Source organism: Notechis scutatus, chromosome 3 (genome assembly GCF_049901735.1).
Source record: "Notechis scutatus isolate UNSWTSFEM ecotype Mainland chromosome 3, rNotScu1.2, whole genome shotgun sequence".
Taxonomy (NCBI): Eukaryota; Metazoa; Chordata; class Lepidosauria; order Squamata; family Elapidae; genus Notechis; species Notechis scutatus.
The window spans coordinates 115,480,716-115,500,734 of NC_142011.1; the positions used below are offsets into that span (position 1 = coordinate 115,480,716).

The 20,019-nt window shown below is 39.6% G+C and overlaps 1 protein-coding gene across 2 annotated transcripts; it reads right to left on the reverse strand.

The window, feature by feature from the left end:
* Positions 1–1,374: 1,374 nt before the first annotated feature.
* LOC113427443 (protocadherin gamma-A6-like) lies at positions 1,375–19,219 on the reverse strand. 2 transcript variants are annotated; one of them, XM_087961003.1, is made up of 2 exons: positions 16,641–19,219; positions 1,375–1,850 (listed from the first exon to the last, which is right to left on the reverse strand). In XM_087961003.1, the coding sequence occupies exons 1-2, from the start codon at positions 19,059–19,061 to the stop codon at positions 1,830–1,832; spliced, it is 2,442 nt and encodes an 813-aa protein (XP_087817129.1). In that variant the 5' UTR covers positions 19,062–19,219; the 3' UTR covers positions 1,375–1,829. The 2 variants fall into 2 exon arrangements, with proteins under 2 accessions (XP_087817129.1, XP_087817128.1); XM_087961002.1 differs by lacking the exon at positions 1,375–1,850 and adding an exon at positions 13,397–13,650.
* Between the last annotated feature and the right edge of the window lie 800 nt (positions 19,220–20,019).

Below are 20,019 nucleotides of genomic sequence, written 5' to 3' on the forward strand. Positions count from 1 at the left end.
CACCCAACTAGAATGAACTTCTGAAAACATATCAAAATGTATCAAAAAGGAATACTTTATTGAGATGAGACAATGCCTGTAGGAGTTCAAAGCAGCGTCTGAGGTCTCTCAGGCATACAGGGATAGATAAGGGAGTTTAGAACCCCTCCCCTTATCTCGATGTGTATTTAGTGAAACAAAAGCCAGTATGTTAATTCCTCTGCACCCTTTTGTATGGAACAATCTTTTTCACAGTTTCCCAGGGCATACCTAATTTCCCCCACCCTCTTTTTAGAACGAACTTTTCAAGAGATTCCCAGGACACATCTCACTGTGGAATTTTTATGATCTTCTCATCTCCTGGCTGTGCCTCTCAGAGGTGATAGTTCTGGCCACCTGGCTTTTCTCGCTCCGTTGTATCATGTGTGGGTTATACAAATTCGATATAAGATTAAATATATTCAGGTTACATCAAGAAAGGATTTCTTTATCAGCCTCCCCCCACTTTTCTTCTTCCACTGAAGAAATGACAGATACACGGATCTGACACTCCATTAAGTATTGTCAGTAGTGGAAAATATAAGTAAATTAATAACATAAAAGTGAAAGAAAAGAAGGGTAAGAAAAAGAAAAAAGAATGTAGAGAAAGCACTTCATTGCCCCACTGAGGACAATACCATCTGTGGAGACATGTACACCCTTCACTCCACCATGCAATATTATAAATAGTAGTAAACATATTAATTGATATATGGCACAATCAGTAGCATAATGCATTCCTTAAGGCAATTTGATTATCTAGTTCATGGGTGTCAAACTTGCCATATCATGTTGCTGACACATGACATATCGCAACAATTTTTCTCTTTGCGGAACTGGAGTGGGTATGGCCTGAGTGTGGAACATCTGGTCTGTGGGCTGCCAGTTTGACACCCCTGATTTAGTTGAAATACTTGCAGGAAAATTACACTCATGTTCAAATAAACCACTAGTCTATTAATGATTATAGCAGTGAAAAAGTTGCTAAGTCACCACCTAGAGAGATTAGTTCTCTATTTCTTCCGACTGAATAGGAAATTGGCAAAAATTTCTCCAGCCAAGTATGAAGAATGTCAAGGGGGAAACAATCTGTAGTATTCAGTCAAATATACCATACATGAATCCTCTCAGCATTTCCAAAGTCAATATAGGAGCTCAAAAACACATTTAAATAAAAGGTGATTTTTTTTGTCTTTCTTAAAATCCTCTAACTTATCTGCAAATTTCATTTCTTTCTACTAAAAAACTTATATTTACAATTTCCTTAATTAGTCAACAAGTGAATGAAATTCCATTTAGCAATTGTAAGGACCAGTCTCTCCCCTCTTCAAAAATAAGTATGAACTCTTGAAAAGCTTGTATTTCAAAAGGAATATTTTATTGAAGAGGGAAAAAGCATGTCAACATTCAAAGCAGGGTCTGATATCCCTCAGAATATGCAACTCAGATAAAGAGAATTAGAACCCCTCTCTGTAGTTTGATGTGGATGCCACCAATCCACAGGTGTGAACATGTTATTTTCCCCTTGTCTCTGAGAAAGCAACTAAGGAAAGGTTCCCAGAAGTTTTCTTCTGGTGTTAGAATCTATATGGCCCCTTCTCCTCTTACAATTTTTCCAACAGGTAAGAATTTTCCAGGCATCTGGGGCACCAGGCAATGGTTATAAATCATGTAAAAGGTTATACATATTCAATGCAAGAATTAAGATATTTAGGTTACATTGAGTGGAAAAAAATTAACTGTATTAAAACCACCACCCCTTTTCTTCCACCGAAGAATGGCAGATACATGGATCTGACATATTGCCCTCCTCAAAAAAATGAGAAGTCCACCTGGAAGACATAAAATATGTGTTACATTAAGACTGGTTACATTAAAATGGTTTGTGAGAGTATTTCAGGTGGAATTTCTGTAACAATGTGGGGGCTTTTACATGTTCATTGGCTACCTATTCATTTTGGTAGGAGGGTAGGTGTTTCCATGCTACTAAATATTGTGTGGAGCCATGGTGAGCGCATGAGTCCAGAATATCTTTAATTTCAAAATGTTGTTCCCCTTTCACCATGATGGGGGTTGGAGCTGTGTGAAGAGGGGGTCTGGTCTGATCATTGAAGTGATTTCTGGTTTGAGTAGGCTGTAGTGAAATACTGGATGAACCTGTTTAAGTGTATTAGGGAGTAGGAGTTGTACAGTGACAGGGTTTATGATTCTGGTGATGGAAAATGGGCCAATGAATTTTGGTCCCAGTTTCTTAGAAGGTTGTAATGATTGTAGGAACTTTGTAAATAAGTATACGTAGTCTCCAATCTTGAACAGTTTGGGTTCAGTGCGTTTTTTGTCAGCTTGAGCTTTAAAAGCAGTTCTAGCCTCTTGTAGGGCTAGTCTGACCACTGGTCAAGTGGTTTGTAAATTGCTTATCTACTCTTTAAGGGAGGTGATGTCAGGTCCTTGGTGGGTAGCTCTGGCATTGGGTTGAATTCTTGTCCTGTGGCTACCTGGAATGGGGTGAAACCAGTGCTACTGTGTACCTAGTTATTGTAAGCTACCTCTGCAAAAGGTAAAAGGTCAGTCCAATTGTCGTGTTGGTAATTAATAAAGCATCTTAAATATTGTTCTAATTTGCCATTGGATCTCTCTGTCCTGCAATTGGTCTGGGGGTGATGCGAAGAGCTCAAGCCCTGGGCAGAGCCTAATAGGTTTAAAAATGCCCGCCAAAATTTTGAAGTGAATTGTACACCCCTGTTTGAGATAATGTGTTGGGGAGCTCCATGGAGGTGATAAATGTGTACTAAAAACATTTTTGCTAATGCCTTGGCTGTTGGGATCTTCTGGCAGGGTATAAAGTGGACTTGTTTTGAAAAAAGGTCCGTTACAACCCAAATGACTGTTTCCTGCGCTTTCAGGCAGCTCCAATATAAAATCCATAGAAATATCTCTCCGGGGTGCTGAAGGTTCTGCTACAGTTTGTAGAAGTCCAGGGGATTTCCCTTGTCTTCTTTTTGCAGCTGCACAGATAGGGGAGCTAGCAACATAGCTCTCAATGTTTTTTTAAGGGATGGCCACCAGAATTGTCTTTTGATGAAGTGCAGAGGTTTTTACAAATCCAAAATTTCCAACTATTTTGGAGTCGTGGCATTGTTTCATGAGGACCGGTCTCTGGCTGGCAGGGACATAAAGTTTGTTCTCTACCCAGTTTAGACTGCCTTTGAGTAAGCAAATATTTTTTTTAGCTTGGAGCCAGTTGTCCTTAAGTAGTGCCTCCTTAAATTAAATTTGGAAGCTGTTGGGTTATCAGCAAGTGGTTCTTCCCTTGTGCTCGGGTGATTGCTTTGAATGCTAGTTGGGTTGGTTGGAGCATGGGTTTTACCATTCCAGTCTTTCTGCTGTTTATTGGGGTTTCCTGGACAGGGCATCTGCCAAGAGGCCTTTTCCCCTTGGGAGATACTTGAGAGTGAAATTAAAGTGTTTAAAATATTGCACGTACTTGTTTAGGGGAGAGTTTCCGTGGAGTTTTCAGGGCTTCAAGATTTTTATGATCAGTCCAGACTTTGAAAGGGATTTTGTTCCCTTCTAGGAAATGTCTCCATGTGAGAAGGGCCCATCGCACGGCATTTGCCTCTTTCTCCCATATGGCCCATCTTTGCTCGGATTCTGTCAATTTCTTAGAAGTATAAGCACATGATTGCAATTGTCCACGTTCATTCTTTTGGAATAGGATTGCTCCTACTGCTACATCGCTAGCGTCCGCTTGGATGACAAATGGTTGCTCTGGGCCTGGGTATTTCAGGATTGGTTCTGCTGAGAATAGTTGTTTAAGTTTTTTGAATGCTGCTTGGCATTCCATCATCCAATTAAGGCGTTGCCTTGGCTTCGGTTCCCCCCCCTTCGTTTTCAACAAGCTCGTAATGGGGAGGGCGATATTTTCAAAAGCTGGAATGAACTAATGATAAAAGTTTGCAAAACCCAGGAAGGTTTGTAGTTGTTTGCGAGTTTGGGGTGGCTCCTAATCAATGACAGCTTTTTGTGGGTCCATTTCTATTTCCTGGTTCCAAGAAAGCAAACACAAGACAAAGGCAGCAGTATAATCTGTTTAAGTTTCAGCTAAGAATCCTGTTTCTTCACAGATAAAAGGCTGCCTCCAACTAATTAGCTCTGACAAGAAAGAGTCTTGCCAAGTTTTTTCAAGACTGACAAAAAACAACAGGTAATATTTTACAAGAGTCTTCAAATACCAACTGTAATGTCCATGAGGCTGAGTTCAAAACTTCTTTGCCTTCTGCAAAGAAGGTTAATTTCACAGCTGGCTTTTATCTTCTTGAAGGAGGGGCCATTACCTTGCAGCCTTACTCCCGAGTTGCCCGTGCTGTTGTAACTGTTCTTTCTTCTGAGCAATCATTTGTGCACACGCACTTGGTACAGGATCCTCGGGAACCTCCTCATCACTGCTGCCAGTCCCCACAATCTCTGAAGGCAGCAGTCTACTCCCTAATGGTCCTGGCCCCTCATCTGAGTCCTTGCTCTCCTCAGCCATCTGCACCTGCTGCTGGCTAACCACAACACCAATATAAACTAGGATCCCTTTGTACAAATGTTCATGGAGCATCTCATTAATTAGTTGCATAAATAAGGGGCTCCTTGTAGTCCAAAAGAACGTACTTTAAACTGGTAGCACCTCAGTGGGGTGTTAAAGCAGTCTTCCACTCATCCCCTTTCTAAATTCTTATGCAGTAGTATGCCTCTCATAAATCTAACTTTGAAAAAAAAATCCTTTAGAGAGGTGGGCCAGCATGTCCCATAAAAGGGATTGGGTACATATTTTCCACAGTGGTGGTGTTTAAATTATGGAAATCCATGCAGAGGCATAGGGTGCCATATTTCTTTTCATGGAATAATACTGGGGATGCTATTTTCAGTCAGGTAGGTTCGAAGAAACCTCTTTTTAGATTTTTGTCAATAAACGTTCATTTAGTTCTCTAGGGCAGGAGTCGCCAGCCTTTTGGACCTCAGGGACCACCAAACTCATAATTTTAAACCCCAGGGACCACTAACCGGTTCTGTGGGCATGGCCTAATTTGTGGGTGTGGCTTGGTGGTCATGTGACTGGCTGGGCATGGCTTGTATGTAAATATTATAAATATTTATATAAATATTGAATTTTTTATAAAAAGAGAGCAACTTTTACCCAAAATCAGGCAAAGCAGGCAGGCAGATTGAGTTGCTCACAGAAACATTCAGTGATCTATCTATCTGCCATTGGCTACCTGAGTCTGTCACATAAAATTTGCCTACCGTGAATCTGCACTGAATAATAGAACCTTCAGTCCTAACAGTCCTAACACAGTTCAGCTGTGTTTAAAAGCAGAGCTGAAGATCTAAAGACTAGCTAGAAAGCAAGAAATTCAACCATTTCCTGCTTCCTAGCTAACCTAAATCTCCCGGCACAGCAGAACAGATGATGGTCGGAAAAGGGAAAAATAGCAAGTTTGCCAGGTAAGGAGTGAGCGGGGAGGGTTCTTGCAGGCCACGTGGGCGGCACAGCCTTGTGTTCCTGTGCAGCCTGGATTAATTGCTTTGGGAGGGTGCTCTGGGGGTGAGATTTCTCTGTGGCCCACCAAAATTTTCTCACAGCCCACCAGTTGGTGACCGCTGCTCTAGGGGACATGCAGTATATTTTCGGTTTTGGAAGTTTAGCCCCTGGCAGGATCTCAATGGCACTATCTGTGGTGTGATGAGATGGGAGGTCATCAGATGCCTCTTCATGAAATACTTTGGACAAATCTTGGGATTCTTTGGGGATCTTAGTAGGTTCAGCAGGCTGGCTGGCCATGGCTGTTTCTCTGCTCTCTTTTTCTTCTTTTTCCCCCTTTGGGGTGTTCATGAATGTTACATGTTTCTGGAATTGTATGGTTCCTGTCTTCCAGTTTATTTTTGGATTCCATTTCCATAGCCATGTGAGTCCTAGGACTAGTGGCCCTTCCATTCCCAGGGCTACAATGAACATGAGCATCTCGCTATGGTTTCCCAGTTTTATTTGCAATGGTTCTGTGGCAAAACTGGCTGGCTCCCCCCGTTATAGTCCTGTCTAATTGACAGAAAGTAATGGGGTTTTCCATTCTCCTTAGATGGATCCCCAATCTCCCTACTGGGGTTGGGTTGATTAGGCACCGGGTGCACCCCGAATCCAATAATGCTGCTACTTCCTTCCCCATCCCTCAGCTGGGAATAAACAGTCTTAGGGGTAGAGTGAGTGGTTTGATTGGGTTGCTTACCAGTGGTTTGTCTTCCAGATCGCTTTTGGACTGTCTTCTCGGGGTGCTGGAGTTTCTTCCTCTGGGTTTGGAGGGGAACCAAAATCCCATGACTTCTTGGCTTCTCATAGCAGTTTCTTTTCCTCAGGGGTTGGGTTTTCCAGGTTTCCCCCCTGATCTGGCTTTCTGTCAGGGGTTTTTGAATGGCACTCTGCTGTGTGGTGCCCCTCCTTCCCACACTTTAAACAGCCAGATGGCCTTGGTGCCATGGCGGTTTGGGGTTTGAAAGGCTCTTGCTTCCCCTGGGATGGGGATTTTCTCCAAGCCATGCTGGTGCGGTACTGGTTTTGGGTCATGTCGATCTCTGCCTCCTTTGCCATCAGGTACCATTCATGCAGGTGGCTAGGGGCCCCGCAGGCCAGGCAGCCAGTGTACAAGTCGTCATTGAGTCCATCTTTCAACCATCAGACTAGAATATCTTCTGGCCAGTCAATTCAGTTGGCCAGGTCACGGAATTACTCAGTGTATTCGGCTACAGGGCGACAGCCCTGCTTTACAACCCTAATGCAGTCATAGGCTTTTCGATCAGCGAGGAGGTCTTCGAAGCAGTAGCCTAGGACTGTCATGAATCAATTGAGATTCTGCAGCTCTGGAGCATCGATGTTGTGCAGGGTTACCATCCATGTGGCGACTGCCCCTCCTAGGGTTAGGGTGACAACTCGCACTTGGGCCCCCTGGATTGGGAAGTTCCATCCATATTCCTCATATAGGTCAGGACTTGTGCCAGGAAAAACCCCAATTTCTGGGGGTCTCTGTCAAATTTCACCCCCCAAGGGGGGATCTTTCCCTGCAGCTGTAGGTCTCTGGGTTGGCCAGGGTGAATCACTTGCTCTGGAATGGCAGGAGGTCGGGTACCTGGCACGGCTGCTGGTCCTCTGGCTTGGTCAGTTACTTGATCAGTTTTGGCTGGATCAGGGGTGATGGCTCGGGTTTCCTTGGTTGATGGTTCACTTGCTCTCCTTCGTTGGTGACCTGGTTCATCTTGTATCATCTTGTATAAATTCTGACATTTTTTTAAATGTCCCTTCCTCATTTTAAAATCAGATTTAATCCTTTCAGCCATTTGTAAATACATCAACCATAGGATATTTTGACTTTTGCTGAATAATTCTTGTTGTATCTTTAATCTGTTCATTGAGTCTATTATGTCTGCATATGTGATTACATTTTTCTTACTGTAATTGTCTCCAACACGGAAGGCATTCGAAGGAGAGGCTAATGGTGAAATTGTTAGGATTATTGTTTTCCATATACAATTCTGTTCTGTTATTAAACTTTATCTGATAATACATCTTTTTTACATGTTTATCCTCTATTGTGTCTTTTTATTACAAATTTTGAAAAGGATAATATAAGAATCTAAGCCTTGTGACAGTTCATCTGGAAAAGAAAATCAATTGTATTTTTCTGGTCAATTTCATACCAAAATAATTTATTAAAGTCTGTTCCAGTAAGAAAAAAAAGCTAAGGGAGTTGATCTAAGCTGACTCTAGAAGGTAACATTGTTACTGAAATAAATATTAAAGAGCGCTTGGAAAATGCTGATTAAAGAATACAAAGCTTCTGAAAATGAATTATGGCTGTAGGATTATAAATTTCTCAGCCTGTTTCTCCTCTGGATGTACATAATACAAGAAGTTAAGAAAAGAGCTATTATTATTAGATGTACAACATGGTTTTCATACTTTAATATAGAAAATAGGGGTACATAATTCACAACAGAAACAACTAAAAATACTGATCTTTCAATCTCCCAAGAGATTGTGGATAGTCAAAATTCGATTTAAGAATTTAGAGGATATCTTTACAGATAGTCCTCAATTTACAACTGGTTCATTTAGGATGATCTGGAATTATGAAGGTTTTCAAAGGGTGCTTTATGGCCTGTAAAGCACTTCCAGTCATCACAAAATGTTGCACCATTACTTCTGCAGTCACATGAACACAGTCTGGGTGCTTGACAACCTGTTTGCACTTACATTACAACCAGTTGCCCCATGGTCACGTGCTCATCATTTGCCAGCTTCCCTAGAAAATAAATGGGGGAGCCAGCAGGGAAGATTACAAGCTGCTGCCACTTGCTGAGAGGACTCCCTCATATCTCTGGTGGCTTGCTGAAAGAGCTATCTGCCAGATGAAGCTGGAGTCCTTTGATAGGGTGTAGAAATGGAGTTCAAATCCTGAAGATTTTCATACATAGAGGAGCTGGAGTCCTTTGGCTGGGTGCAGAAACAGAGCTCAAATCTCTGTACATGCATGCTGCTAGAGGAGTTCTCTCTTATGCATGGTGGAAAGCTGAACTCCTTCAGCAGGTAGCTCTTTCGGCCAGAGTTTGTCACCCAGAAACAAGAGGGATCCAAAATCCAAGCAGAGAGATGAGAGGCAACATGTTAATGTAAGAAGTGTGGGGTGCCTCAGGTAGATGGGAGGGGCTATGGCAGACCTGGCACAGCCCATACACTGGTGCTGAAAATCCTGCTTGGATTTCAGTATGGAGGATTTTTAGCTCCTGAGCAGACTTCCCTTGGTCTCCCGCTCCCCTTAAGGTACCCCCCATTCCTTACCTGGGACAGCGTCCATTTAATGACACATGAGATTGCCATCACAAATGCTAGGATTGCAGTTGCTGAGTGAAGCAGTTACATGGGAATCTTGTTTATTGACTATTTTGCTCATTGACTGAGATTCTGGTCCCAATTGTGTCATAAGTCATATATATATATATATATATATATGTATATGTATATGTATATGTATATATGTATATATGTATATATGTATGTATATATATATTGTGACTCATCCTTAGACATTATTCCATATTTTAGTAAAAAATAAATGAAACTGATGGAAATCATGCTGAAGAATTTGCTCTTGTTGATAACCAAAAGCCTGCAAACTCAAGTATAGATCAGCCTTTAAAAACTGTGGAATTTATGATTTGGGTGGAGAACAAATAAAACCCAAGAACAAATAAAATGGTTTTATCTTTTATCTTTTGATGATGCATCCTTTCCAGTATGATTACAGCAGATAGTCTCCCACTCAGTTTTGATATTTTAGAGCAACAGTAGCACTCTGATAAATAATTTAGATATGGAATGGGTACAGAACTTCTCTTAATCATTTGTGCAAAAAATGCAAAGGTCTTTTATTTACTTTTACTAAATTGGTCCAATCAATCCAGAGTTTTTAATGAGAGATACAAATGATCAGGTTCAAATTATCCAAATTTGGACATATTATATGCAAAGACCTCACTCTCCAGAGAAAGCTCTAGTGCTGTGTGAAAACAGAATGGAAAGAAAAGAAAAAAAGAGAACAACCAGCAGCAAGGTAAGTGGATTCAGTTACAGTCAAAATGCAGTGGTATTGAGATACAGTCAAGATATAGTGGTTGACAAGTGCGCCATTAGAAGACCAAGAGTATGTTAAGGTCAGATTATCATGAAGGAAGTTTATCTAGGTGGCTACTAAGACTTGATGTACAATCAATCAATCAATCAATCAATCAAATAAACTGGCTCCCCAAATGATGAATGTTAGGATATATGATCAAACAAATGGGTGAGAGAAGAGCAAATGTTTTAAGTGCCCTTAACAACCTGAAAAAGGCAAAGAAAAAGAAAAACAAACAAGCAAATAGACAAAAATGACCTCTTCCACCAAGTTACCTTAGGATTGGAAGGAAAAAGGGTGATGTAATTTGGAATTTATCAATCCTTGAGAAGGATTAAGGTGTAATCATATGTGTATCTATTTATTACACAATATTATCTGAACAAGGATATTTTAACTCTTCAAAATATTAACTTTTTTGCTGCTAATAAAAACTGTATTTGCCTTCTGATGACTCATAAGGAAAGGACGATAAAGAAGAATGATAATTTTTATTGCCTGACTGAGATAAACTGGTTACCTATGGGATTGCAGATCTGGGAAAACTATTATGGTTCCAATAGAAGAGAAAGGAATTTTGATTTAAAGTATTTTGATTGTCACCACTCCTAGAATCAGTGGTGGGATTCAACGTTTTTTAACACCGGTTCTGTGGGCGTGGCTTGGTGGGCGTGCTTCGCGTGTGCATACATACACACAGAGGTTTTGATACTGACCTTCTCCTGCAATCCTGCACTCTCTCTGTGTGTTCAACAGCTGATGCACGGCAATCTGCTGTGCCGCATGAAGCAGCTGAGCTTCACAACCAAGAAATAAAGGTCAGTATAGAGCCAGGGTGGGCAGGCAGGCCCAGCAGCTGATCATCAGAGCGAATTGGTTCGCTCACAGATGATCCTCAGAGCTACTGGTTCGGTAGAATACCACCCCTGCCTAGAATGGTGATAAATATATAAGGCAAAACAAAATTAATGTTCTTTTTAGAGCTTTTCCTTCTGAAAGGAAATGGTCATCCCACATAAAATAAACATTTATCCTTTAATTTTATTGAAATCAATTCAGAAGTAGAAGGTATCAATGACAATATTCTCATTTGAGTGCTTCTAATTTTAGCAGAAATGGCATTTAAAGGCAAACACAGATCATTACAATGTTACATCTAACACAAATATTACTACTATAAATATTAGCTAAATATATAATAATTATGTTGCATGACTTAGAATTCATTATATATAATTTTATTAATTGTACATATAATATTCAATGCAACATCAACTTAATAAACTGAAGCAAAACAGACATTGAAGTCTGAAATGAATCCAACATTTAACAAATAATTGATAATGATAAATCAATCATATTTGCTTGAATTATATTTATAACAGTATCAACAAAATGGAAACAAATATTAGAGTTTGATCTTAATTTATAAAGAAAATGAATAAAACTCACCATGCCCTTTCCAGAATCAAAAATTTTACCTTCACTGACCATAACAGAGGTATCAGGTTTATCCTCACAAAGAATATTCTCCACTATTTGGACGTTGGGTCGCAGAACAGTCAGCTCATTTCTCCTGGACTCAGTGGATAAACAGATCTGATAAGAATAAGGCAAAGTCCCATCTTCGTAATTTGGAGGAAATACAGTACCAGTCTTTGAGTGAGAATTGGGAATGAAGCACTGAAAAAAAGTGGGGTTCCTTGACCCTTGAAGTTTCATAATAATAGCCAAAATCACTGCCACCAGGAACAGAAAGGATACCAAAGTCAAAGTCAGAACCAAGTAAAACTGGAGCTTGGACTGATCCTCTGAGTTATTAGGTTGGGCATTCATTTCAGGAAGAGCCTCCTGGAAGTTCTGAGCAAAGACCAGGTTGAGGCTCGTGGTGGCTGAGAGAGGTGGCTGTCCGTTATCCCTCACCATGATGACCAGCCTCTGCTTGGTAATGTCTCTCTCGAGCAATGCTCGAGCTGTTTGGATCTCTCCCGTGTGGGAGCCGATGATGAAGAGCGAGGGCTCTGTGGCCTGCAGGAGATGAAAAGAGAGCCAGGCATTGTGTCCAGAGTCAGCATCCACAGCCACGACTTTTGTCACCAAATAACCTGAATCGGCTGAGCGAGGCACCATCTCAAAGACTGATGAACCCTGAGTTGTTTGGGAAGGGTACAGGATCTGGGGAGTATTATCATTCTGATCCAGTACGTGCACTTTGACTGTGACGCTGTTGTTGAGAGATGGAGAGCCTTCATCCTGGGCTTGCACTTGCAGCTGGAAGTCTCTGAGCTGCTCATAGTCAAAAGATCGTTGAGCGTAGAGAGTTCCAGTCTCAGAGTTAATGGAAACATAGGAGGAGAGAGGCAGGTCCTTGACGTTGCTGTTAAGAATGGAGTAGGTGATTTGAGCATTACGATCCAGATCGGGGTCAAAAGCCTTAACCTGGAAAATAGACATTCCGGATGGGTTGTTCTCGGGAATGTAGGCAACATAGGAAGGTTTTTCAAATGCTGGAGGGTTATCATTGATATCTGAAATTGGTACTGAGATGGCTTTATCTGTGGAAAGAGGAGGTACGCCTTGGTCTGTGGCTGTAATTGTTAAGTTATACACTGGTGTTTTTTCTCTGTCAAGGGGGCCATCTATGAGGAGTTTGAAGTAGTTATCTGATGATGAGACCACCTGGAAAGGTGCAGTTTCCCTTAGGTAGCAGGTGACTTTCCCATTAAGTCCAGAATCTCTGTCATGGACTTTAATGAGGGCAATCACTGCTCCAGGTAAAGTATCTTCAAGAATGGGGCTGGATAGAGATGTAATAATTACTTCTGGAGCATTGTCATTCTCATCAAGAACCTCAATCTCTACACTGCAATCTGCAACTAGTCCACCTCCATCACTTGCCCGTATTATCATCATATAGCTTCCTCTGTCTTCAAAATCAATACTTTCCTTAAGTGAAAGTGTTCCATCGATGGGATCCAAAATAAAATTCTGATTCACGTTTTCTGGATTTTCCCAGAAAATATAAGATATCTCAGCATTTGACCCTTCATCACTATCAGATGCTTTCACTTGAAGCACAGAAGTCCCTCTTGGTGTATTTTCTTTCAGACTTGTTTTGTAAGTTGCCTGGGAGAAGACTGGTGGATTGTCATTTATATCAATAACATTGACTTCTATATTAAGAGTCCCAGTTTTCACTGGACGTCCTCCATCTGAAGCTGTAAGAATCAAGTGGTGTGTGTGCTCTTTCTCCCTGTCCAATGGCTTTTGCAAAATTAATTCTGCATATTTTCTGCCATCTTTGCTCTCTTGAACTTCTAGCTTAAAATACGGGGTTGAGCTCAAATGATAATCTTGAAGGCCGTTGATTCCAATGTCCTTGTCTTCAGCATTTCCCAGGGCAAATCGAGCTCCTGGCAAATGAGACTCACTCAAATTGAGACTGATATTTTTCTTTCGGAAATATGGAGCATTATCATTAATATCTAGAATGAAAATATTTATGTGGAAAATATTCAAAGGATTATGTGCCACAACTTCTAACTGCAGCATACAAATAGCTGAGTTTCCACAAATCTTTTCCCGATCTATTCTGTCATTCACATATAGATCACCACTTTGTTCATTGAAAGCAAAATATTCTTTTTCTGAAGAGACAGCAAGTTTGCATTTTGATAACTGTTTGACATCCAGCTCTAAATCTTTAGCAAGGTTCCCCACAAAGGATTTTTTTTCTGTTTCTTCTGAAAGCGAGTACTGAACCTGTTCAGGTATCCCCCAATTAACCAAATCCCAGAATATGAACAGAAAAAGTACTTGCCTCAAATTGAGCTCCTTTATTCCCTTTATGTAGCTTGCTTCCATTGCTGTCATTGTCTTTCTTGTTTGTTTTTTTCTTCTTACTGTAATAGCTTCCAATTTCACACTATTTAGCAATAATATTGGAGGAAAGAATAAACTTTCATGAAGGAAAATGTTTTTTCCGGAACACCTTTTAGAATAAAGCTTTCTGCTGCATCTTTTCCAGTCAACTGAAATGCAACTGTCGGGATACAGCTGCAGAAGTATAGAGGACTGATCCAAGGCTGTTATTGTCCTATAGTGACATCCTGAGTCTATACTGTGAACTGCATTTCCTGATAAAGTTTTATTTTAATTTCATGGGATTTTTTTGTTACAAAAAACATAGAATATTATTCAAGCTGTAACTAATTTAATGATTTTTCAGTTGCATGGTAACATCTATTGCTGAGCAAATGGTATACATTTTTTGACATTGTTTTAATTTTCTGACAAATGGAAGTGGGGTACCTAATTATTTTTCACAAAATGAACAGTCACAACCTGGATTTCACATTCTTAATTCTTGAAGGGTAGAAGATGAGGAGAACATCAAGATACTCAACTGAGTAGAAGAATTATGATTTTCAGTAAGCAACAATATGCACTTGAAAGTCAAAGCCCACAATTAATCAACTAGCAGTTGGGATATAGATTACTATATAAACAAATAAACCATCAAGATGACTATAAACTCATAATTCTTACTAATAAATCTACATCTAGTATTTAATTCCAAGAATAAGTTCCACATATTTATTTCTTATTCCATTTCCATAACATTTGTGCTCCAGAAATGTTTGTACAATGTGTGAGTTAGAGAGCGAATACTGAATTTCAGAATTCATCCTAAACCTATGTTCTTTGAAATAAATCCTCCTGATTTAATTGAAGGCATTGCATAGTGTTGGAAAAAATATTCATCTGGTTCAGTTCCAAGCTGGGAGAAAGGCACTGGAGACAAAATGGAGGCTGGAGGCTGATTGGAATGAGGATCCATTTATTGATGAAGCAGAAGCACGTGGGTGGTTCTGGACAGCTGACCACATGGACTTAAGAGTGAAGGGTTTTTATACCTTCTCTTGGGCTTTGCACTTGAACTTCCTGTTTCTGTGCAAGAATATGTATTCTATTGGCTGTTGTCAGACTCCTATGGTGCCATGTACCTCTTTATCTCTTAAGTGCTGACAACTGCTGAGGCTATTTAAAAAAGGTGGGGGCTGCTTTCCAAGAGCATGTTTCTCCATTTCTCATCCAGTGAAATATAATATTCTGCCTTTTTAATATTTCTCAATATATTTCATTCTTCTAGGAGAGGGGTAGGTGCTAACTTTCTACAATAGTAATGAGTCCTTTTAGTTCAATCAAGCTTTTGCCAACCAAATTCAATGGAACATATCTTCCAAAGAAGTTTGTTTTTAAGCAAACAAGTGAAAATGTTAAACTCAATATTTTATGTAGGCAAAATAAAATAAACTGTAATCTATTTCTTTAAAAAGTATAGTTGCTTGCTTTTGAATTAATACAGGTGCATCCAGAAATCCAGAAATAGGAAGCTGACCAAACTGAGATATTCCCCTGGCCTGGAAATAAGGAGATATTGTTTATCCAAGTTCTGATTGATCAGTTAATTAAGTAGGAAGTCAGTGACAGGGAACAAAGGCAAAATGCACATGTACAAAAACTCAGTCTGCTAATTCCTACACAGTTCTCAAAGTAGTGGCTACCTCAAACTGGAGGGCTCTGGAGAGGCTCTTTTCTATTGCAAGTGTAACAAGGTTACTTATAGTAAATGTTCCCTCACATAGGACTAATTTGATGTAGACACAAAAGTAGTCACAACGCGCTTTGTTGGGGGCATGGGGAGGCAGCAATACATAAATGCACTTATTTATTCCAATAGATTAAACTCATGGTTCCAGTAGATTAAACCCAAAATTTTCCAAAACTGTTGAAAATAGTGTCAGCTGTGTTTCAGATCCATCATTATCATTATTTTAATGGCTTGCAAACTTACTGAATTTCTCCAAGTCAAGAAAGTAATGCAATTTTAAACTGAGTGCACTGACACTATCTATAACATGGGCATCATCTATAAATCATATACATTCACTGCAGATATGATTACCTACTGTACAGGAATATCTTTACATTAAAATGGCCAGTTTCTGGAAATATAATTTCTCCTGTGTTGCACTAAGTAACAACATAACTTAAAAAATTGGAGGCCGTATAGCAGATGCCATTTGTTTACACACATAATTCCCAAATTGTATGCAAGTGGTGTTTCAGCGCACTACAATAAACCTACAGGGATGTCATGGGATACTTTAATTTTTTGTGGGAAATATATTAGTTAGACATCTCGTTTAGCCTAGAGGCAGTGCAATAAAATTAGAGAACCAATAACATTTGGGAACTGTTATTTTTATGGCATTTTCTTCTTCAATAATCTTTACAACAGTCATAGTTTTCTTGAAATTCTCCTCAGAGTTAATAAGGAAGCAGGTTTGAGCCATATTACAATCCAGACTTCTTAGAAACAACATGAGACAGCTGAAGATACGTTACCAAGAGAATATTCAGTAGGGAGAATATGAATGTATTGCAGTTAGATATCTGAAAGAAAATATTCCTGTCACCTAACATTAATCTAAAGTGGGATAAATTATGCTATGTATTTTCTTTCCTCTGTTCTATAATATCCCTAGAAAATTAAAACATAAATTAAAAGGGAGAAGAGTGACATGCTTAAAATATTATGTCTATGTCTTTCTAATAAGGTTTTCATATAAAAGATAAAATGTATTAAGAAAATCTAATACATTTCTAAAAACACAGTATTTTCATATCAATGATCCTGTGAGTGTAATAATCTGAACCAATTCCACAGAAATTTCATATGACCAATATGGTAAACAAACAGATTTTTACAAGGAATACAAAATCAGACATTTAAAATACCTAATATTAAGCTTCATTAGAGAAAACAGACTGATGGGAAATCACTGTTGAGATAAATAAGGGCTTATAGGATCAACAAAACACACTATTACTTTGAAATATTAAACTCACCTTGACTAAGATTTGTTCATCATTCTTCAAATTTAAATCCCCACAGGCTAGGATAGAGTCACTCATCCCACAGGTCAGAGGTTGATTGGTTAGAGTATTTGAACAGTTTTCCTCATGAAAATTGCAGTGGCTTTTTCTAGAATCTCTAGTGAGTGAAATAGTGTGGCAGTAAGACTGAAGGAAGGCTCGGACTCCATCCATCCCAACAAATTGTGACACTGGGACTCCACTAAAATGTACACTTCCTGACTCTAACAATTTTGAATTCTTCCACCTGTACAGCCTGATGGTCAATAAGACAAGGAGGAATGTAAAAAACAAGCAGGAGACAAACACCACACCGATCACCAGATAAAATGTGAGGTCTGACTGAGGATCTACAGGAGCTGAGATGTTGCTCAGATCTGAGAGACTTTCAGGAATGCTGTCAGCCAGAACAACCGTGAGAGTGACGGAGGCAGAGAGAGGTGGTTGGCCGTTGTCCTTCACTAAAACCACCAGGATTTGCTTCAGGGCATCTTTCTCCAGAAAAAGCCGAGCAGTCCTGATCTCGCCCGTGTGGAGTCCCACGGTGAAGAGCCCTGGTTCTGTTGCTCTGATCAGCTGATAGGAGAGCCAGGAATTCTGGCCAGAATCTGCATCTACTGCCACTGCTTTAGTGATCAAGTGACCTGGCTCAGAAGACCGAGGGGCCAGCTCTAGTCCAGTGGAGCCATCAGCGGGAGGAGAGGGGTACAGGATCTCTGGCACATTGTCATTCTGGTCCAAGATGAAGAGAGTCACTGAGACATTAGAGTTGAGAGATGGGGATCCACCATCCTGAGCCTTGACATGGAACTGAATCTCTTGAATCTCCTCATAGTCCAAGGAGCTTAGGGCATAGATGGTCCCTGTCTCAGAATTAATGGAGAGGTAGGAGGAGAGGGGTGAGTCCCGCATTGGGCTATCAATGATGGAGTAAGTTATTCTGGCATTTTCTTCCCAGTCTGGATCACTTGCTTTAAGCGAAAAGGCTGAGGCACCTTTTGGATTATTTTCTAGAAGGTAGGAGGTATATTTTGACTCCAGAAACAGTGGAGGGTTGTCATTTATGTCTAACACCTGGAGTGAAATAACCACAGACGTAGAGAGTGGTGGTGCCCCGTCATCCACCGCTGTAACAGTGATAGAGTAAGTTGGCAATAGTTCCCTGTCAAGGGCTTTGTCTGTTTCTAAACTGTAGAAACTCTCCATTGTTTTCTTGAGCCGAAAAGGGAGGTTGCTGGGGATTGAGCATTTAATCTCTCCGTTGTCTCCTGAATCTCTGTCTCGGGCATTTAAAATGGCAATGACAGTTCCAGCTGGAGAGTTTTCAGGCACCGAGTTGATCACAAAGGTGAGGGCTAACTCAGGTGCATTATCGTTTAAGTCTGTAACCAAAATCACCACCTTTGACCTATCACTCAGTCCTCCTCCATCCATGGCTTGCACTTCAAATTCATATCTTGATGATGTTTCAAAATCAAGGCTCCCCACAAGGATAATTTCCCCTGAAGTTGAATTTAATAGAAACATTTTTTTATTGTTCTTGTTTATTTCCTCAAAAGAATATTTTACTTCTCCATTGATCCCTTCATCCATATCAACAGCTCTTACTGTAGCTATTACGGATCCTTTGGGCATGTTCTCTTTGAGATTCACTTCATAGACTTGTTGGCTGAAAACTGGTACATTATCATTTGCATCTAGAACAATGATATGAATCTGTACTATACCAGACCTAATGGGATCACCACCATCAAAAGCTGTAAGGATCAAATCATAAACTGATTGCTGTTCCCTGTCCAGTGATTTTTCCAACACCAGTTTAGTAGATCTGGTTTCGCCTCTTTGCATTTCCAGAGAAAAATGGTTACTACCTGTGAGTTGGTAGTTTTGCACAGAATTTATCCCCAGGTCTGGATCTTGAGCTTTTGGTAGAGGAAATTGTTCTTTTAATGCTGACATCTCACTGATTTTCATTGTCCATTCCTTTGAGAGAAATTGAGGAGCATTGTCGTTTATATCTGTGATTTCTACTTCAATTCCATAAAGCTTTAGTTTACTTTCAATAAGCACCTGGAATTTTATTATGCATTTTTCTGTCTCTTTGCATATTTTCTCTCTGTCTATTAATTGGGAAATTTCTAAATGCCCACGGTTGACATTCAGAATAAAATATTGAACTGTACCTGCATTAATGATGACACGAAGTCCATGATCTAAAAGTTGCTTTCCATCCATTCCCAGATCCTTTGCAATATTCCCCACAAAAGTACCTTTTGGCATCTCTTCAGGAATGGAATAATGGATCTGCCCAGAAACTGCTTCCCAAACAATCATCACAATAAAGTATTGCAGAAGTCTCTGTTCATAATTCCATAATCTCTTTGTTTTCTTCATTGTTTTGCTACAATATAAATACCACCCACTCAGGATTAAAAGCTCTTTTGATAGTACTTACTGACTGCTGAGGTTCTTTTATGCTGTCTCAAGTTCCAGTTGAAAATATACTGTATCCAGATTTGGAAGCAAAATATGCTTCTGTTTCACTGTCGCCTGATCTATGCTTTGGTGTGCTTTAATATATTGAGAAAGTTGGAGTGGCTCATTCTTACATTTTTGTTCCTCTGTGGTAAATAGTGACACCTAGGGGCTCAATCCTAAACTGCAGAATATCCTTGGTCATAGAAATGATATACAGTATTTGCCACCATTTGTTTTAAAAAAATCTATACTGTTTTTTTAAAAAATAACACAAATAGGAGAGTTACAGTTAAAAAACAAACAAATTTTAAAAGAAACAGTAATGAATACAAGGGAGTCAATGACTAATCAAATTCAGAGAGTAATAATGCCCACCAAAAAAAAAACCCTGTCCTCATCACATAGCAATTAGTTCATATCAATTAAGAAACTATTACAAGATTACAAGAAAAGGCAAGTGCTAAGATAAAATTTTGACCATGGGAAAATTATAAGCTTATATTGAGATAGTAACAATAAGTCATTTTGCATGGGACTTTCCTTGAAGACAATTCTATGATTTCAGGTAGAGCAGAATGCTGTGTTGGCTATTTTTTCATGGATGTGATCAATATTTTATCACACCTATTCTTGGTGATTTGCACTGGGTGCCTATTGCAAACTCATTTCATAGTATTGGCGTAGATTTATGATCAAACTCTCCCAAGAGCTAAGTTCAAATCCTCTGACTACATGTACATATCTGACTTGTTTTCTTGGCAATAATGCAAAGGGGCTTTCTTCTTCCAGCATATCATCTTGCCAGACTAAGATATAGTCTTGAGATTTCCTAATAATTTGAAACCCTAAACAATATCTGCTCAAATATTATTGA

Coding starts and splice junctions, on each gene's coding strand:
- LOC113427443 (XM_087961002.1), bottom strand. CDS start 19,061: ATGAAGAAAACAAAGAGATTATGGAATTATGAACAGAGACTTCTGCAA. Junction 13,651..16,640: donor ATGAACAAATCTTAGTCAAG/GTGAGTTTAATA, acceptor ATTGCTAAATAG/TGTGAAATTGGAAGCTATTA.